The sequence below is a fragment of the Chelon labrosus genome, assembly GCF_963514085.1.
Source record: "Chelon labrosus genome assembly, chromosome: 13".
NCBI classification, from domain to species: Eukaryota; Metazoa; Chordata; class Actinopteri; order Mugiliformes; family Mugilidae; genus Chelon; species Chelon labrosus.
Genome location: NC_140346.1, coordinates 1,045,195 through 1,064,198, shown reverse-complemented (window position 1 = coordinate 1,064,198; position 19,004 = coordinate 1,045,195). Strand labels below are relative to the sequence as shown.

At 38.3% G+C, this 19,004-nt stretch overlaps 2 protein-coding genes across 6 annotated transcripts in view; one reads left to right on the top strand and one right to left on the bottom strand.

Moving 5' to 3' along the window:
* Positions 1-19,004, top strand: part of nf1a (neurofibromin 1a) — a 133,759-nt gene that overhangs the window by 89,142 nt on the left and 25,613 nt on the right. For all 5 annotated transcript variants that reach the window (XM_084558070.1, XM_084558068.1, XM_084558069.1 and 2 more), the window contains 5 exons: positions 11,024-11,456; positions 11,587-11,927; positions 14,925-15,127; positions 16,813-17,006; positions 18,078-18,218. In XM_084558070.1, the coding sequence (XP_084414196.1) occupies positions 11,024-11,456; positions 11,587-11,927; positions 14,925-15,127; positions 16,813-17,006; positions 18,078-18,218 (1,312 nt within the window). The remainder of the gene's footprint in view (positions 1-11,023; positions 11,457-11,586; positions 11,928-14,924; positions 15,128-16,812; positions 17,007-18,077; positions 18,219-19,004) is intronic.
* Positions 2,654-7,705, bottom strand: evi2b (ecotropic viral integration site 2B). Its single transcript, XM_084558232.1, has 2 exons — positions 7,613-7,705; positions 2,654-6,952 (listed from the first exon to the last, which is right to left on the bottom strand). Exon 2 carries the CDS (start codon positions 6,909-6,911, stop codon positions 5,604-5,606), a length of 1,308 nt encoding a protein of 435 aa, XP_084414358.1. The 5' UTR covers positions 6,912-6,952; positions 7,613-7,705; the 3' UTR covers positions 2,654-5,603.

The window sequence follows — 19,004 nt, the reverse complement described above, 5'->3', positions numbered from 1 at the left end:
ACTGATAACTTTCCCATCAGTCAGCTGTCTAGAGCTAGTTGGCAAATGTAGCATGTTTGACTTCTAAACTTCCGTCTGTTGCCATCATAAGAATGTGAGGATGCTGATGTTAGCATTAGCTAATGTCCGCATTGGCTGACCACCTCCTTAGTCTCCACCACAGGTCACTGCTCATACAACTTGCAGTGGTAGCAGTGTGAGTCACGTGGAACCAAAGTTTCCAAGTTGTGTTGCTTTTCCTGGGTTTAGAGCATGTAGCTATACCCTAGTGTGCCAGGCCATTGGTTGTCCCACTTTTACCTTTCGTTCTTGTCTTCTTCGAGATTTTTGTTTAAACATCTTTTGTCCACTACTTTTTATGGTCTTGTCTTTGGAATCTCAAAATTTTCAGCATTATTTTGTGGCTTATTAAGTTCTCAGTTTAACTTAATCTGTCCTTCCCGCTAGGATTGCTCACAGTCTGGCTCATTATTTTCAGACATCTTTATTGAAGAAATTCTGCAGTAGCTGAGCATGAGCCTGGATTTGTCATTGGCTTATAATACAGATGAAATTGTTTGTTATGGGGTTAGCAGTCACAGGCCTTTGATGCATATGAATGATAGTTGATATGACAGCCATTACCTTGAATGTAAACACGTCACTAAAACCTAAACCACTTCTCTGGTTCTACTGCCAGCACCAGCCCTATTTTTAAGTGGGACTCCCAACTAGACTGGACCTCAGAGTGCTGCAGTGACACTGTATATTCAGAGTGATATCTAAAGACCAAACCATCTATCTCTGTGTTATCAAACAAAGGACTGTAGGTCATGTTAAAGACACTGACTTTTATTTCCAAAATGTCTTCACCCTGTTGTTTGCTTAACGGTGCCCACTGTGATTGTGCCCTACATCACTAAATTCCTGTGTTTTTGTTTAAATGCTGTAACGTTGTCTGTTTGTCAAAGTCAATATGGACTACTGGGAGGGGAAGTCTCCATAGTTACAGAGAAGGGAATAGATTCTCCTCACAAGCCACCTCAACATTACAATAGTTCACTGCATTAATAGGAATCAGAATGCTCATCTTTAGATCTATTTAAAATCACTCACCTTATCCCTGGTGTTTGTCTGTCATATTTCCTTTTGCTCCGGTCATCTCTTCCTCTATTTTCAGCAGTTTTTTGGTAATGGTTTTGTTCCCTTTTTGTGGCTGTATGGTTGCTGTTGCATGACACTACACATGCTGCCTCCCATCCTGCTCACTGCAGGCTGTCTAATGCTCCAGGTTTGGTTACGAAGAAGGAGAGATGCATAGACAGTGAGAGAGAGACTTTGAGAGCGAGAGAGAGAGCAAGAGAGAGGCAATTGCAGCAGAGTCGGCCCACTCTGCAGCTGAGCTGCTGAGACAAGCAAGAGCTGCTTGTGTTTGTGCGTACTTTTGTGTGTGTGCAGACAAGTTATATGTATGTGCAATCACATGATGTAGGAATCTACACAAATTTGACAAAAGAAAAAAAGACAAGAAACATGTAGTACGTTTAGGCCTGTATTTTAGATGTTTACCACAACATATTTCAATCAGTTATATAACTTACCTTAAAATTATAGTCAAGAGTAAGGACAAAAAATCCCTACAATGCTGTTTCATGGACAGGTGCACTATTTCTTCATTACTTTTACATCAGTTAAGCAAGTAAATGGTCTGCCGTTGATTCAGAATGTGAGACTTTCACTTGGAAACTCGTGCCTTCACTCTTGGACCTTACTGCACAGAGCTTCAGTTTGGCCAATGCAAGGAAGTGGGTACACGTCATCCATATTTATATACAGCCTATGAGCAATACCAGCAACTAATGGTTTCCGATAACCGCTCATCAGTCATCAGTGGCTTGAATGAATTTTAGTCTATTCCTCAGTACACAACTGCTTCATTTCTGAGATGTTGTAGCTGTCCTCACATGAACTACTTGCTTTTTTACATTTAAAAAATATACATACATAGTCCTCAAAGTAGACAAAGAGAACCCAATCAAACAATTGAAACCGAAATATTATACCTGTGTATTTGTTTAATCAGGAAAACGAGCCAATATTACATATCAAAACTAAGCGCACCTCTAGGATTACGAGAGTTAATTTGAAGGTCAAATTGGAGTCCATCTGTTGAGATTTTTTTCCCAATCACTGCAACGAGACTCAGGTGTTGTTCAGTGCCCTATTTTGTTTAAAAAGAAAAAGAGGAGTTCACCAGGCAGAAAATGCGGCCAGGACAAAAGCACTGCTCTCAAAAAAAGAATATTTCTGCACATTTGCAATTTGCTAAACGTCATGGGGAAAAGGCAGTATTAGGAAAATATTTTGTGGACAGATGAGACCAAAGTAGAATTGTTGTTATTGATTAATTAATAATTATGGTTTCTTCTTAACTGAGTCTTCAATAACATTATGATATCTCAACATGGCCTATGTTGCTTAGTCCGTGTGGATAGTAAACTGACAAAAGACTCACCTCGATGTCACTGTCAGATAGATGAGAAATTTGTGAAATATGTAGCAAAACAGATTGGTTTTTAAAAATTAATATTACACAAACATGTGCTTGCGTAAAATGAAAAGCATTAAAAGCTTTTGTTACTGTAAATATATTTATGTTTATTAGGAAGGAAAACAGACATTAGAAGAAAGGAGACAGTACAACTTGAAATTAGTTCAGAAAACTTGCAATTGGATATTTCAGATGAAGATCAGAAAATATGTACAGTATGTGACAAAATCAAAAACAATCAGTAGAACAAAAATATACATATATACTAAATGTGTAGAAGCCAGAAGAAGCTAAAGGCACTTAATTTTTATGTTAAGGATTTGGATTTGACAAAAGATCAATCAGATAATTCTTACAGGTGGACAGTGGTGTTTTCATGTTGATTTGTTTTCTGATAATTATTGGTATTTTGTTCTACATGCTAGTTTCCATATTCCATTTTGTACTGATTACCACTTGTTTAAACGGGAGAAGCATATAAACAAATAACTAGATTATAATAAAAATAACTAGATGATCGCGAGCGATCATAAAGGGATCCATGCTGTGGTGAAGTTGTCCCCGAGCGGGACGCAGAGGCATGAGTCACCAGTAGCGCCCCCTATAGACCATATTGCACAAAACTTGGTGGGCTTGTAAGGAGTCATCCACAGATTATTATTGTCAAATTTCAAGCAGATGACTGTGGTGGTTTGTGAGATATAAACATGTAGTCGTTGTAGTGCCCCCTACAGCCCGAATTTCACGAAACTTACCATGATTGTATGCAAACATAATGAAGGTTGCTAGGTTTCATAAGGATTGGGCAAATACTTCAAAAGTTATAGGCCTTAAAGTCATATGAAATGTTTCCATGTCACCTGTAGCGCTCCCTGTTGACGTAATGTCACGCAGATTGTGTATGCCAAATTTCATGAAGTTAGCTATTGCAGTTCTTGAAATACTGAAATGTTGCTTTTCTAGCACCACCTAGAGACCAAGGGTCACAAAAGTTGGGGTGCTTGTATAGAATCATATTATTATCAATGATCTGAAGTTTGATTAAGTTTGGGTATATACTTCACAAAATATTAGCTTTTGAGTTATACTGTTGCACGCCATAATAATTAAGTAGCCATTAACTTTGTAATCAATAACCCTGCTAAAGTTCTTTTAAGAACTTTTCATTATCTTTGTCCATAAATGATACATGCCAAGTTTGGTGAGAATTGGATGAATGGGCTTGGAGGAGTTGATTTTGCTTTGAGGTGAATTTTTTCAAAATGGCAAAAAATGGCAGGCCGAAATGGGTGTGGCCTACTCCATTAGAACCAGTGCTATCTAAGGAATCGGAGGGAGAATTTTGTTTGCACACGGTTCTCAAGATATGAGGTGAAATATAAATTGGCTTATTATAGCGCCACCTAGGTGCAGGCAAGATACCAGCTTTGATGCCTTTCGCCCTTGCAGTTTGTCCTGGGCAGACACTTTAGCTACACAGAAAAAGATAAATCATTATTATCATTATTATTATTATTATTATTATTATTATTATAAGAAGAAGAAGAAAAATCGCAACAAAATTAATAGGGTTCCTGCAACTTCGTTTGTATGGACCCCTAAATATACTCGGGACTGCTAGCACTAACAGCTCCAGTGGTTTCTGTCCTCACTGCAACATGCTTTGCATTTAGATGGCACCGTAGGGCCGAAGCACAATTTGCACAAAACTCCGCTTTTATCAAGGATTCCATCAGTTTTTTTTTTTGTTTTTTTTTAATATAAATAAAATTTGCCTTCCATAAGTCCTAGCAGCTTGCTTTCATCCGATTCCTCCATCTGATTCCTCTATTAGCTGAGTTCTGACATGTGCATCAGTGTAATCGGTGTACCAGGAAATGGTGCACTGATAACAGTTCTGCGATGTTTGGAATGCAAACTGCGATTAGAGACAAGAGTCAATTAATAATGTCACTCGCCACCAAGTGGTCAGGGGTGTGAATTGCAACCTGCCAAAATGACAGATTTTTCAGATTTTTCCGGAAATTATTCGGTTAACACGACCCCTGCTGTAAGCTCACCGTATAGCGATATACCAATAAACACCCCACTACAGCTAACTTTGGAATAAGGACTTTCAATATTTTCCTTCAATACTACACTACCCTCGTGGACATAATAAACAGAACAGTCCACATTCCACAACAACTGTTTTATTGTTTTATACGGTTTTATTTTGTGTAGTTGATTTAAGTGGATTTTATTGTCTTACAAAGTCTCATGAGTAGTGTGTTTCTCTTTTCTGTATTAAGACACTGACACTCAGCAGTGGCTGCAGCTGGGAGCAAAAAAGGGCTGACCCTGGAGAACACCACAGGCGTGTTTTACATAGCAATATAAAAGTTGCTGAAATCTTCTCTCTTGTACACACTGTATGCATGCCAGCGTTGTAATCGGTTTGCCTTACTGATTTTCTCCTCTGCACTACTGTGAGACAGATATGTGCAGTTTTTACTAGTCCCAGGTCTTGCTTTTGATATTTAATGTGGACTAAATGCCATTTAAAACGTGCCTCAGCCCTTATTTATATTTACATAAACTTCCTCATCACATCAAACTAAGAAAATGGACACGTAACCCATGGTACTCATTTCTATTAGTCACATGCTAAGCCTTGCTGTACAGGAAGTATTTCTGTTTGTTCTCGTTACCATATTTCCTTCTGCTATTCTCTCACTTCTCATTCTCTCACGCAAAATGGACCTTATGGTGAAATTTTCTCTATCTATGGGTTGAGGAAGGCAGAAGAGGTTATTGTAAGAAAGCAGATTAACTGCTGTACAACTTTAATAACACACCATTATGGTTCTGACTGCCTTTTTCTACCAGCTTAAATATATTTTATGACATTTTCTTTCTATTTTGCATTAATAAACTGCTGATTTCAATATTTTGCAGTAGATTTTCTAATAAAAATCACTCTCTCATCATAGTGGTACATGGTTTTCCACTTACTGCTACTGCTGCACAGAAACCAGTGTAACTGTAGCAGCAGGGTATGTACATCTACTTCATGCTTTTGGAGGTTTGCGGATTAAGTTTGCCCAAGGTCATTGTTCAGTTGAGTCTGAGCATCAGCAGATGTATTCAAAGGAATTACACAATTGTCTTGACTGAGGTTTGCAAAATCCACTTTGGTATTTGAGGACGTAGGCTTGTTAGTTTGCAACAAGGTAACCGAGACAGTGTTCTCAACAGCCTCTGCAGGATCTCTCATGCTTTCCATTTCTGGAACAACTGCAACTGTCTCATTGCTTTCTTGTATATCACCTCCCTCTGACCTTCCACCAAATGTATTATTGTGATGTTGATCTCGAAATGTAGTACCTGGTGCCACGTCTTTTAACTCCGCATCTGGTTCTGGAAGTAAGGACAATCTTTTGACTACTCCCAGGGGCAGAAAGGTGGTGAGAGAAATTCGGTTGGGTGACCTTTGTGCTCCCTGGCCATTTTCAGCTCCACCCTCCAAAAATGGCGATGGACCAGCCCAGTCGGTAGTTGTTATTGTCTGCATCTGCAGCTTCCGTTTCTTTATGTAGATGACTAGGAATCCTACCATCATCAACAACAGGGCTCCACCAATTAGCCCTGCCACTACGTATCCGTGGTTTGTTCCCCCTGTGGGTTTTTCCTTCTGTTTTTCAGGTTTTCTTGTCATTTTCTCTGTACTCATGATGGGTGGTATGGCCGATGAAGTTTTGTATAAACGTGTAGACAAATCACCGCTTGTAATTGTCCTTATATTTTCAGATGTGATTTCCTTAGTATTGGTAAAAGTGGTAGGATTAGAGATGGGGTTTGTAGACTGTGGTGGACGTGTAGATAGATGGGCAATGTTATTGGTGGTGAATTGAACGATTAATGTATTTTCTTTGTCTTGGCCATGGCTGGAGTTGTATAGCACTGGAAGTACCTTTGTAGGCTTGATTGGTGTACTGGCTTGATTGGTTACAATTCTTGTTGATTTTATAACTGTTGCTTGTTCTTCTGTTGTGCGCATCATGCCAGTGGTACTGTATGATGGAGGCAGTATGGAATTGGTAGGAATTGCTGTTTTTTCAGTATTCAGTAACAATGTCTTTGTAAGCATTGTTTGAGTTGTTTGAAGTGAAGGTTTAGTGCTATTTTTTTCCTTTGTTGGAGATACATCATCTCTGATCGATGGCGTGACTTTCATGTCTGAGACCTCTGAGATTGGATTGAAACTGGTCCCCTCCTCTCTTGTCAGCAGGTTGCGAGTAAATCTCTCACTTGTCATACTTGTCATCACATCAGTCACAGTGTTGCTGGCTTTCAGCGGCAGCAGCAATATAAAAATGAGGCTTATGAGATTGATGGTCATTGTATTCTGGAGGCCTCTGACTGGTTACTGTGTCTTTGTAGCTAAAACAGAAGAAGTTGTTTTGTCAGAGATGCACAGCTTTCAGTGTGAGGAAATGTCATCAAATGAGGAAATAGTTGTTTCACAATTTCTTCACAACACTCATATAAAAAGGGTTGGGTGAAGGGTGTACATATTGTAAAAAGCAAGTTTAAATTTAGTTTATGCATGTCCTGTCCTGAATGATTTATGTTTTTGTTTGTTGCCTGAGACCCTGGGCTACATATTTGTTTTTTTGGTTCCTATTTTTATGCGTTATGTGTTGTGTTAAAAATTGTTATATTTAAATGTTGGCATCGCTTACAAAGGAAGGAAACTAAGGAAAAAGAATCAAGATTTGCCTGAATCTTACAGCTCTGAATTTGTTTAAAGATAAATCTGGTAGGAGGTCCCAGGAGCAGGTTAAATAAGAACTAATTAAACTGCTAAAAAATGTTTGGTTTCAAACACATTTTGTATTCTTTGTTAATGGTAGTAATTTTACAATCATAAATCACTCCAAGTTGATTTACTGTTACATTGTGTTGGTGAGGCTACTTGATTTCTTCAAATATGTGCAAATTTTCTGAAAATAATTTTGTCAACCTTGGTACAGTTATGTCTCAAAGCACACAAAATATTAGCTGACAACGATTATAATAAAATGTGCAAGATGTACTTACCAAATGACTTTGCACAAATAAACTATAAGCTGTTTGGCTGTGATGTTCCAAGATGTATTAACAGTTAAATACTAGTAGGATATTACACTGCTGCTTGTCTCACAAATGTCCCTTAAATGAAAGCAGGAAGCTGAAATGTTGAGACTACTTTTTGCCTCACAGGAAGTGTGACGAGCCTCACAGGAAGTTCTCTATGCCAAACATAGCAGTTCATGTTTAACAGCAAAGCCTTATTGAAATAAAACATTTACATAAACACTGACTTATAGAAAATTGAATGTACGTAATTAAAATTTGTAAAATTTCACCTGGTTGCAATTTACTTTTAAAGAAATGGTTCATTTACTTAAATATGCACAACGTCTTCATCTTCTTTTCACCCACATGTCTAAAACCAATACCAATACTGCTGTTACTCATGTTTGCTCAGACGCACTGGACAAAAAGCCTTGAGCTCACTAATTCAGCCACATCCAGACTCCACAGAGTGCCAGATAGCATTGTTTTAGTCCTCTTAACCTAAATACTTTACAGTTGCCTTCACAACCACTGAGTTACTACAGGTGCGTTAATATTGATGGAACTTGATTATAATAACACTTTAATAATAATGATAACATTAACATTAATAATCTACATTAAGTATGTACATTACATGTTTTGTTTCTTACAATTGTACTTTCATGACTGTATTATATTTAAATAATTTACATGTAGGGATAGTTATCTTAATGATGAACATTCATTTGAAACACAAAACACTGACACATGGCAAACATATTTTTATTTTAATTATTTTTTCATGTACAAAAGTTACATTGACACATAGCAAACATGTTTTTATTGTAATTTTATTATTTCTTCATGTACAAAAGTTACAAGTGAGCAATATCATTAAAAAGTCTGTATTATGTTTAAGAAATCATACACAACTTAACTGACAAAGCCCTAGGTACAATCCTTGCAGTAATAACAAATCACCGTAGAACTTTGCTTCTGACCATCATTTCAGTTCAAGGTTTGGTTAGCAACTGGTAACTGGTGTGAAATCTAGGGATCAATAGTTTTTTTTTTTTATTCTTGTGTCCAGTTTATTATTTTGTACAAGAAAAATAATTGATCCAAATCAAGTGTATAACAAATAAGTAAGTTTTCATGTTAGATGTTTATTGATCTATTTTCTCATGAAAAATCTCTTTTAATTGTTTTCATCTGCCTGGCAGTGAGTTGGACAAGAGGATTTTGCCACTTTATCCATGACCAAAATTGTCATCAGTGCTAATCTTATCACAAAGAATGTAAATATTCTCTGTATTCCAAATTCCAAAGTATAACTGATTAAACTGAAAATCTCTGTTCAGTTGAAAAACATTGTCATATTGGAAACTTAAATCATTAGTTGATAAGATATTTTGAAACTGGAATTTGTGGGTTTAAACTTCATGCTTATGAGATAACATTACTGAAAAACTAAGCATTAGAGACTTAAGTCCACATGTGGTTTTTGAAATAAACTGGAAAGAATGTGAAACATGCAAAGTTAACAATAACAGATCAACTGAACTGACTAGTTGTGTCTGTGGCTGGTGTTAAATAAGGTAGGGTTCTGACCTTACACAACAAGTGGCATGTTTTCTATATCCTTGGGAACTTCCAAGCAGGAGTCCCTGGAGCTGGAGCTTTGAATTTGGCTGGCCTTTTCTTCAACATCAAAAGCCATTGCTTTGGCCCCTTCTTCAAGTCCTGGCCCACCCTCCGCCATTGCATGCTTTTCTTCCTTGATCGGAATATCTGCTCTCACCTCCTCTAGCATGACATTGGTGTCGCATGGGCCAACTAGTCCTGTAACCTCTGGTCGGTCTGTGCCCCAGTAGTCTGCACCACTAACTAAGTCCTTGTTGGACCGTGAGGTTCGGGGGAGCAAAACACGCCGCTGTAGCTGGCAGATCTGGCATGCCAGTACAACTGTGGCAATCAGCAAGCAGACAATCAGCCCCCCTGCTGAACCTATAGCAATCTGTCCCATCTTAGTGTCAATCAGGCATTCTGCATAAGTCTCATTGGTGGAGTTTTCGTAATCATTAGACTTAAAGCTGGTCTTCACTTCAGGGGTCGGGCTGGCACCTTGGTCATCAGCTTTGGATGAATATGTCTGGATTGTTGAAAGTGTGTCGGTGTGACAGTAGGGCATCTGGTTGAGAAGGAAAAACAGCCAGAGACTTCTGGTGCCTTCCATCATGCTCTGTAATTCAGAAACCATTTAAGAAAGAGCAAATTCCAACCATGAAAAAAATACCTGAAAATTCTCGCTTCAGTCATGAATTCTTCAATCTTCAATCTGATAAATCTACTATGCAAGTAATTTCTCTGCACAACAAAAGCTTAAGACCAGAAAGTTAAGTTTGCCACTTAATGATTTTTGAGATACATAAAAGTTGATTGAATATGAATACAATTTATGAAAGTTGCAATACTCACCCGAAGTAGTTACTGGTGAAGGGAAGGAGTAAGACACCTACTGCAAACCGACTTTTAATATGCTCTGAATTCACTTCCTGACCCCCTTGTCTTTATCTTTTTCTGGTCTGGTTATTTCAGGGCCTATGGTTTGAATACCACAAAGCCCGAAGAGCTCTTACAAGAAACAAGAGACAAAACAGAAGCTTAGTTTCTCAGAAACAAAATATTCCATTCAGTGTTACATACAGTTAGGTCCATATATGTTTGCACACTGAACAGTTTTTGTTGTTTCAGCTATTTATCAGCTTATTTCACCACAAGGTATAAACTATTTATAAGGCTGACCAGGTTACACTTTGACAAAAAACATCTAATAAAAAAAAAAAAAAAAAAAAAAAGACAAGTAGAAGACTGTGGAGACAGTGTGATACATAAGCATGCATTGACTTTACAGGGTCATAAGTGTTAATAGTTGATCTGAGAGCTCAGATTCAGTCAAATGAAGCAAAGATGAATGGAGAGAGCTAAACTGTACAAATGAACAATGACCCAAAACATACTGTGGAAAGCACCCCAGGAGTCTTTAAAAGTAAAGAAATAGAGTATTCTGCAATAGCTGAGTCACTCACCTAATCTAAATCCAAATCTAATCAAGCATGCATTTAATTTCCTCAAGACAAAACTAAAGGCATAGACACCCATAAGCAAACAACAATTGAAGACTGCTTCAGTAAAGTTCACAAAGAAGAAACCAGTGTTTTGATGGTGTCCAAGGGTTCTAGACTTCAAGTAGTCATTGCCTGCAGTGTTAACAATGTTAATTTTTCATTATATAAATATATATGAGTATAAAATGCGCATACTCTCCTTCTGTTTGAATGTGACTATCCTTTAATTAAAGCTGGCACTGCTCTTTTGACCTTATCTGTTTTTTTTGTTTGTTTTCATTAGGTTCAAAACAGGCCAGATCAATGGGGACTTGCTCATCTACCATGTCCTTCTCACCCTCAAACCTTACTACGCTAAGCCCTATGAGATAGTAGTGGACTTAACACATGTTGGACCCAGCAATCGTTTCAAGACGGACTTCTTGTCTAAGTGGTTTGTGGTATTTCCTGGGTTTGCCTATGAGAACGTAGCAGCTGTTTATGTCTACAACTGCAATACTTGGGTGAGGGAGTACACCAAGTATCATGAACGGCTACTGACGGGTTTGAAGGGCAGCAAGCGTCTCCAGTTCATTGACTCTCCAGCTAAGCTGGCCGAGCACATTGAACCTGACCAGCAAAAGTTGCCAGCAGCCACACTGACACTGGAGGAAGACCTCAAAGTATTCCACAATGCTCTCAAGCTAGCCCATAAAGACACCAAAGTCTCAATAAAGGTGAGGTTGCAACCAGAGCAGTGGTTCATATTCTGACTGAATAATAAGATCAACAGAAGGTTTGTATAATCATCAGAGAAAGTCGAGCAAACTTTGGATTTCCTTAAAATCCCTTTTCCTTCCTAATCAGGTCGGTTCAACAGCAGTTCAGGTGACCTCAGCTGAGAGGACTCGTGTCCTTGGTCAGCCGGTCTTCCTCAATGATGTCTATTATGCATCAGAGATTGAGGAGATTTGCCTGGTGGATGAAAGTCAGTTCACCCTCACCATGGCCAACCAGGGCACACCGCTCACATTCATGCACCAGGAGTGCGATGCCATCGTCCAGTCCATCATCCATATCCGGACACGCTGGGAGTTGTCGCAGCCAGACTCCATCCCTCAACATACCAAGATCCGACCAAAAGATGTTCCTGGCACTCTGCTCAACATTGCTCTGCTCAACCTGGGCAGTTCTGACCCCAGTCTCAGGTCAGTCCATGGCAGTTATTATAAACATTATTATAGACAAAATTCTTTGATACAGAAAAACATAGTAGCTTTATCAGTTTGTCAGTCTGGTCAATGTAATCCTTATTAATCCGCATTAAGGTCTTTCATTAGGGGTCCATGCAACGGAGTTGCAGGATCCCTTTTGATTTTGTTGCGATTTTTATTAGGGGTCCATGCAAACGAAGTTGCCAGATCCCTATTTATTTTGTTGCGATTTTTATTCTTCTTCTTCGCCTTAATGATACATTTCTTTCTGCCTAGCTAAAGGTGTCTGCTTAGGACAAACTGCAGCGGCGAAAAGGATTCAAACCTGGTAACTTGGTAGAAGTCCTGCCATTCCACTTTGCCAAGGTGTCAATACACATGCCTTCACCTAGGAGGCGCTATAATAAGCCACTTTACGCTTTGGCTCATATCTCGAGAACCGTGTGCCCTAGAAACAAAATTCTCCCTCCCTCTGATTCCTTAGGTAGCACTGGTTCAAATGGACTAGGCCACGCCCATTTCCGCCTGCTATTTTCTACCGCCATTTTGAAAAAATTGCATCTCAAAGCAAAATCAACTCCTTCTAGCTCATTCATCCAATTCTCACCAAACTTGGCTTGTACCATTTATGGACAAAGATAATTAACAGTTCTGAAAAGAACTTTAGCAGGATTATTGATTACAAAGTTAATGGCTAATTCATTTTTATGGTGTGCAACAGTGTAACTCTAAAGCTAATATTTTGTATATACCCAAACTTAATCAAACTTCAGATCATTGATAATAATAAGATTCTGTACAAGCACCCTAACCTTTGTGACCCTTGGTCTCTAGGGGGCGCTACAAAAGCAACATTTCAATATCTCAAAAACTGCAATAGCTAACTTCATGAAATTTGGCAAACACAATCTGTAAAATATTGTGTAGACACCCATCAAGTTGCATGACATTGCGTCTACAGGGGGGACTACATGTGACACGCAAATATATTGTATGACTTTAAGGCCTAGAACTTTTTAAGTATTCACCCAATCCTTATGAAACTTAGCAACCATCATTATAATATGCTTGCGTACAATCATGCCAAGTTACGTGAAATTCGGGCTGTAGGGGGCGCTACAACGACTACATCTTTATATCTCACAAACCACTACAGTCAACTACTTGAAATTTCACTATAATAATCTGTGGATGACTCCTTACAAGCCCACCAAGTTTCGTGCAATACGGTGTATAGGGGGCGCTTCTGGTAACTTATGCCTCTTCGTCCAAACGACGTGCAGGATCCCTATTGATTTTGTTGCGATTTTTAGGGGTCCATGCAAACGAAGTTGCAGGATCCCTATTGGGTTTGTTGCGATTTTTCTTCTTCCTCTTCGCCTTAATGATTAATTTCTTTCTGCCCAGCTAAAGGTGTCTGCTTAGGACAAACTGCAACGCGAAAGGCATCAAACCTGGTAACTTGTAGAAGTTCTGCCATTCCACTTTGCCAAGATATCAATACACATGCCTACATCTAGGAGGCGCTATAATAAGCCACTTTATGTTTTGGCTCGTATCTCGAGAACCATGTGCCCTAGAAACAAAATTCTCTCTCCCTCTGATTCCTTACATAACCCTGGTTCTAATGGACTAGGCCATGCCCATTTTCGCCTGTCATTTTTTTCTTCGCCATTTTGAAAAAATTGCACCTCAAAGCAAAATCAACTCCTTCTAGCCCGCTCATCCAGTTCTCACCAAACTTGGCATGTACTATTTATAGACAAAGATAATGAAAAGTTCTGAAAAAAACTTAAGCAGGATTATTGCATGGACCCCTAATGAAAGACCTTAATGCGGATTAATAAGGATTACATTGACAAGACTGACAAACTGATAAAGCTACTATGTTCTTCTGTATCAAAGAAGTTTGTCTATAATAATGTTTATGATTAATAAACGATCTGTAAAAATATTGTGTAGACGCCCATCAAGTTGCGTGACATTATGTCTACAGGGGGCGCTACAGGTGACACGGAAACATTTCAAATGACTTTAAGGCCTATAACTTTTGAAGTATTCACCCAGTACTTATGGAATTTAGCAGCCATTATTCTAATATACTGATGTACAATCATGCCAACTTTTGTGAAATTCGCTACAACAACAACATGTTAATATCTCACAAACCACCACAGTAAACTACCCGAATGACTCCTTACAAGCCCACCAAGTTTCGTGCAATGTGGTCTATAGGGGGCGCTCTTGGTGACTTATGCCTTTGCGTCCTGCTCGGGGACGACTTCGCCACGGCATGGATCCCTTTATGATCGCTTGCGATCATCTAGTCATCACTATCATTACCCGAACAAAATGATACCGTATATATTTAGGATCACTCTAGGTCACAGAAGTCTGGGGGAACTGAATCAAGGCAGACAGGCAATAATTGCTTTTTCTATCACTCTCTTATACGCTGAGCTACGCCTAATGCAACCTTTGTTTATCATTTATAGCAGTGAGTGTTAAGCTCACTGACAAAACATATTTTGCTTCTTGGAACTACTTAATAGAAGTCAGCGTGTTTTTTTGCCCTTAGTGTGACGCTACAGCAGTAGAAAATGTAGAACTCATAGGCTATCCTCTGATGACAATTTAGTATTCTGCATTCCTATCTACCAGTGGTGGCCATAGAGACAGTCATCATTGTATTACCTAATTTGACAATAAATAGTTACTTAACAGACATGTATTTAAATAGAAATATTTTGTCTAACTGACATAGTATTTTTTAATCGCAATGAAAAACTTGGGAGTTTTTTGGGATATTTTATGCTTTTCCAGTCTTCTGTTTTTGATAACAAAGTCACAAATGTTAACTACTTTTCCACTTCCATGTATTTCCACCGAAATCTACTGGAAAAACAAGACAACAGAGACACTGCAACTGCCAAAAACAGCTTTTTTTCCTTATGGCTAATACCTCTAACTTGTTGTCCCACCCACATGCAGGTCAGCAGCTTATAATCTACTGTGTGCTTTGACCTGCACCTTCAACCTAAAGATAGAGGGCCAGCTGCTGGAGACATCAGGCCTCTGCATCCCAGCAAATAACACCCTCTTTATAGTTTCCATCAGCAAGACTCTGGCGGCCAATGAGCCCCATCTGACGCTGGAATTTCTGGAGGAGTGCATCTCAGGATTCAGCAAATCTAGTGAGTGCTTAGCGCGGCTGGGATGCATACACACATACTCTTACGTGTACACTCTTCTATTATGTCCACTTATTACTCAAATATATTTTTATCATGCCTCTACACCATCAAAAAGGTTTAAGTGTTGTTTGAATTTAGCTAGCTTTTTTTTTTTTATTATTATTTTTACATTTTACAGATCGATAAGATAGAAGATAGACTTTTAGGCAGGAGTTTTCTACTAGGTCATATGAATATACTATATATACCACGTAATACAGAATTATCATCTGTTGGACTGTTAACACATTTTAGACCAGCAGTGGGAATTTGCAGGCCCTGATAGAAGCTCCTAGAGGCCTTGCTACACTTTACATACAGCTTAACCGATGTGGTATTGACCCAGCCTTGGATATTGTCAGTCATTGTCAGAGTAGGGCTTAACAATTCAAAATTGCAAATGGAAATCATTTTGAAACAATTCAAATTTCAGAGGCTGCACGTTAGAATATAAGTTATCTATTGTATCTGACCTATTACTTTCTCTAGGTGGAATGTGTAATAAATACTGTTCATGAACGACACAAATCATATCTCTAAATTATCATCCTTGCTTTTGAATATAGAACAGTCAGTACTTCATAATATTTTGTGTGGTCATTTTCTATTTTCTATAATTGTACTTTAAAAATGTTACCAGTAAGCAGTTAAATTATTGCAATCAGAATGTCTTTCAGAAAAATAACAGTGACATATTTTTCTTGAATTGCTCTGCAGAATAATAATAATTAATTTTATGTTCTTAATTAAATGTACATTTTTTTATTTAATGTGATCTTGTCTCTACACTGGATGTTTAACTCATTTCAGACCTTATGTAGTTTATTTCGAGAATACTACAGCAAGTTAAAAAGAATGAACTAAATAAACAAAGAAAAAAAATTCAGTGTTTTTCAACTCCACACATCCAGTTTCTAACTGAACTTATGTATTATAAATTGTTATTCTCTAAACCCATGCTTTTATAACCATGATAAAAAAACTTTATTAGGTTAGGGTACATCCCACGGAAGGCTAAGGTTATGTAATGGTTTGTTTGTTTTTATGTCTCTGTACCAGCAAAAGTTGTAGCATAATGAATATAAGATGCTATTCTTAAATATAACATATCAGGAACCCTGACTATCCTGAAGGCATTTCTACAGACGTGCTACCCATGTACACTTGGACTCGAGGATGAATTGATTAGAGTTTGGTGATCAAAAATCAAGATCACTTTGACCTCACAAAACACATTTTTGGCCTTAACTCAAAATATAATAATAATAAAAAGAATGACAGTATTTCACAAAAATGTTTCATAGGTTAAGTGGAGACATTTTATATAAAAAGAAATCTAAATGGTCAATTTCATTCTGACATCATAATGTTCTTCAAAAACACCTTTAATAAATTCCATCAAAGTCATCACTAAATATGCACCTGGACAAACACAGGAAATAGAAACTTCTGGTGGACACGTTGGAGGAAATCTATGACTGGGTGGTATTTGTCCTTCTTTTCTTATTTTTCAATCTTTAGTACACCTCATTCTGATTCAGCTGGTCTTCATATGTATAAAATGAAGACTCAAGTAACTAAGAAAATGTCTAATGAACCGTTTATTACAGTGTAAAACAGGAGTTCTAAGTATAGTTCTGTTTCAGGTATTGAGTTGAAGCATCTCTGCCTGGAGTATATGACACCCTGGCTGCTCAACCTGGTTCGCTTCTGTAAGCACAATGATGATGCTAAACGCCAGCGCGTCACTGCCATTTTGGACAAACTCATCACCATGACAATCAATGAAAAGCAGATGTATCCCTCTATCCAGGCCAAGATCTGGGGAAGCCTGGGCCAGGTAAGACTACCTCCCAAATAACTGGTTAATTAACATGAGAAAAGACCCGCTTTGAGAATGTTGCAGCAACTCTTACAAATTTCCTTTCTTTTATCATCACTCACCATTATTCCCATAAGCTTCTATATGTTTTTATATTCTTTTGCTATTGTGTTGTTTTTTGTGGTTGTTGTTGGGTCATCAGGAGCAACAATGGATGGCCTGTGTGCAATGACTCATACCCAGAAGAACTAGTAGCAGTAGTTTGTTCTTTTGTAGACTTGCCAGACTACAGTACATTTGTATCTAGTTTCAAAGCTATTTAGATGGAAGGAATCTGTGATCTGAGCTGTAACTTTTAGATATGGGTGTCCATCCAAATTATTTCAGCCATCAGCTAAGTGTTGAGATAAGATGGGATAAGACTTTATTGTCATTGTATGAGAACATACGAGGTTAAGAGTGTTACTACTGAAACGAGTGCCAAATATTTCAATCGATAAAAGTTATTCTGACTCTCTGAGGGTAACTACCCACTGCAGCCCATGCTGAAGTTAAGTTAATAAATGTGGATCAACAGCTAGTTTCACTAAAATCATTGCAGAATTGTCTGTGCATATCTGGGCTTTGAAACACATGGACAAGGGAATACATTTCTGATCAACAAAAGCACCTATGGTATACATCACCAAGACTCTGAGTTGCATTTCTGGGGAGGTGCACCTCAGGTTTCACTGCAACCTGAGTCATATTTAGCAAAGACGCCAAGGCTGTGGAAACCATCTTACTTAGTAGTGAGAAGCAGCATAGGATATCTACTGTCTCTACGGCTCGTAATTGGTAACAAAAAACAAAAAAATTGTTGTTAATTTTAGGAAGGCAAAAATGGTGACAAAGCCAAAATTGGTTGCAATTGTCAAGCACTGCAAGTACTTGGGTGTCCATTTTAACAAAAGCCTAGACTGGAACACAGATTCAGTTGCTGTGTACAAGATGAGCAGACTATATATCTGTGTGTCTGTCTGCATCATGTGTTGTGAATTTGATTTGATCATGTGACCTCTAACCTTGCCTGTGTCTTAATGTCTTCAGATAACAGACCTTTTGGATGTGGTGTTGGACAGCTTTATTAAGACCAGTGCTACAGGGGGCCTAGGCTCAATCAAAGCGGAGGTCATGGCTGATACTGCAGTGGCTTTGGCTTCAGGGAATGTTAAACTAGTCTCCAACAAGGTAAGACTGTCCACACCTTTAGTGCTAACACATGTAGATGTCATTTCCCTCCACTCTCAATCTGGACTCACAGATTCATCTTGCACTAGATTAGATCGCATATTAAGTACAGCTAAACCAGCTTTCTCATTTTCATTCTCTTTTGGGATGTGAGTGCTATGCTACAGTGGTCATGGTTGTGCTATCTAAGGAATACCTTAAAGGTCTTTATCGTTTACTTGGACTTGGACTAGATTTTGTTGATCTAAGGTCAATGTCAATGGGACCTTAAAAACATGGTTTAGGCCAAAGCTCAAAAATTTATGCACTAATAATTACAATTATTATTACTAATAATTACAATTATTAGTCCAACATCTTAAATTCATTTTCTTCTGTGAGAACTGGGACAGAGGCCTCCGGTTCCTCTCGTTGTCCAGCTTTTATTCAAAGTCTTCACTACATACACCGATCAGGCATAACGTTATGACTACCTTTTTTCCACCTTTTTCCCACCTTCCACGTTGTCAGTGGGGGCCTTTGGGTCATAATGGGTTTAGGAGAGTGGCTTCTGTGGAGCATCCCACAGATATTTGATCAGTTTGGAATCTAGGGAATTTGGATGCCACATCAACACCTTGTGCTGTTCTTCACGTTTTTTGAGTTGTTCCTAAACCTTTTTCGTGTGTGTGCCTGTGTCAGGCTACTTCCTAATAGAACATTGCATTGTCGCAAGGTGGTCAATGTTATTTTATTCACCTGTCAGTGGTTTTAAAGTTGTGGCTGATTGGTGTGTACTGTATTATA

Bases quoted from the DNA above. Each gene is read 5' to 3' on its own strand.
- evi2b (XM_084558232.1), bottom strand. From the start codon at position 6,911: ATGACCATCAATCTCATAAGCCTCATTTTTATATTGCTGCTGCCGCTG.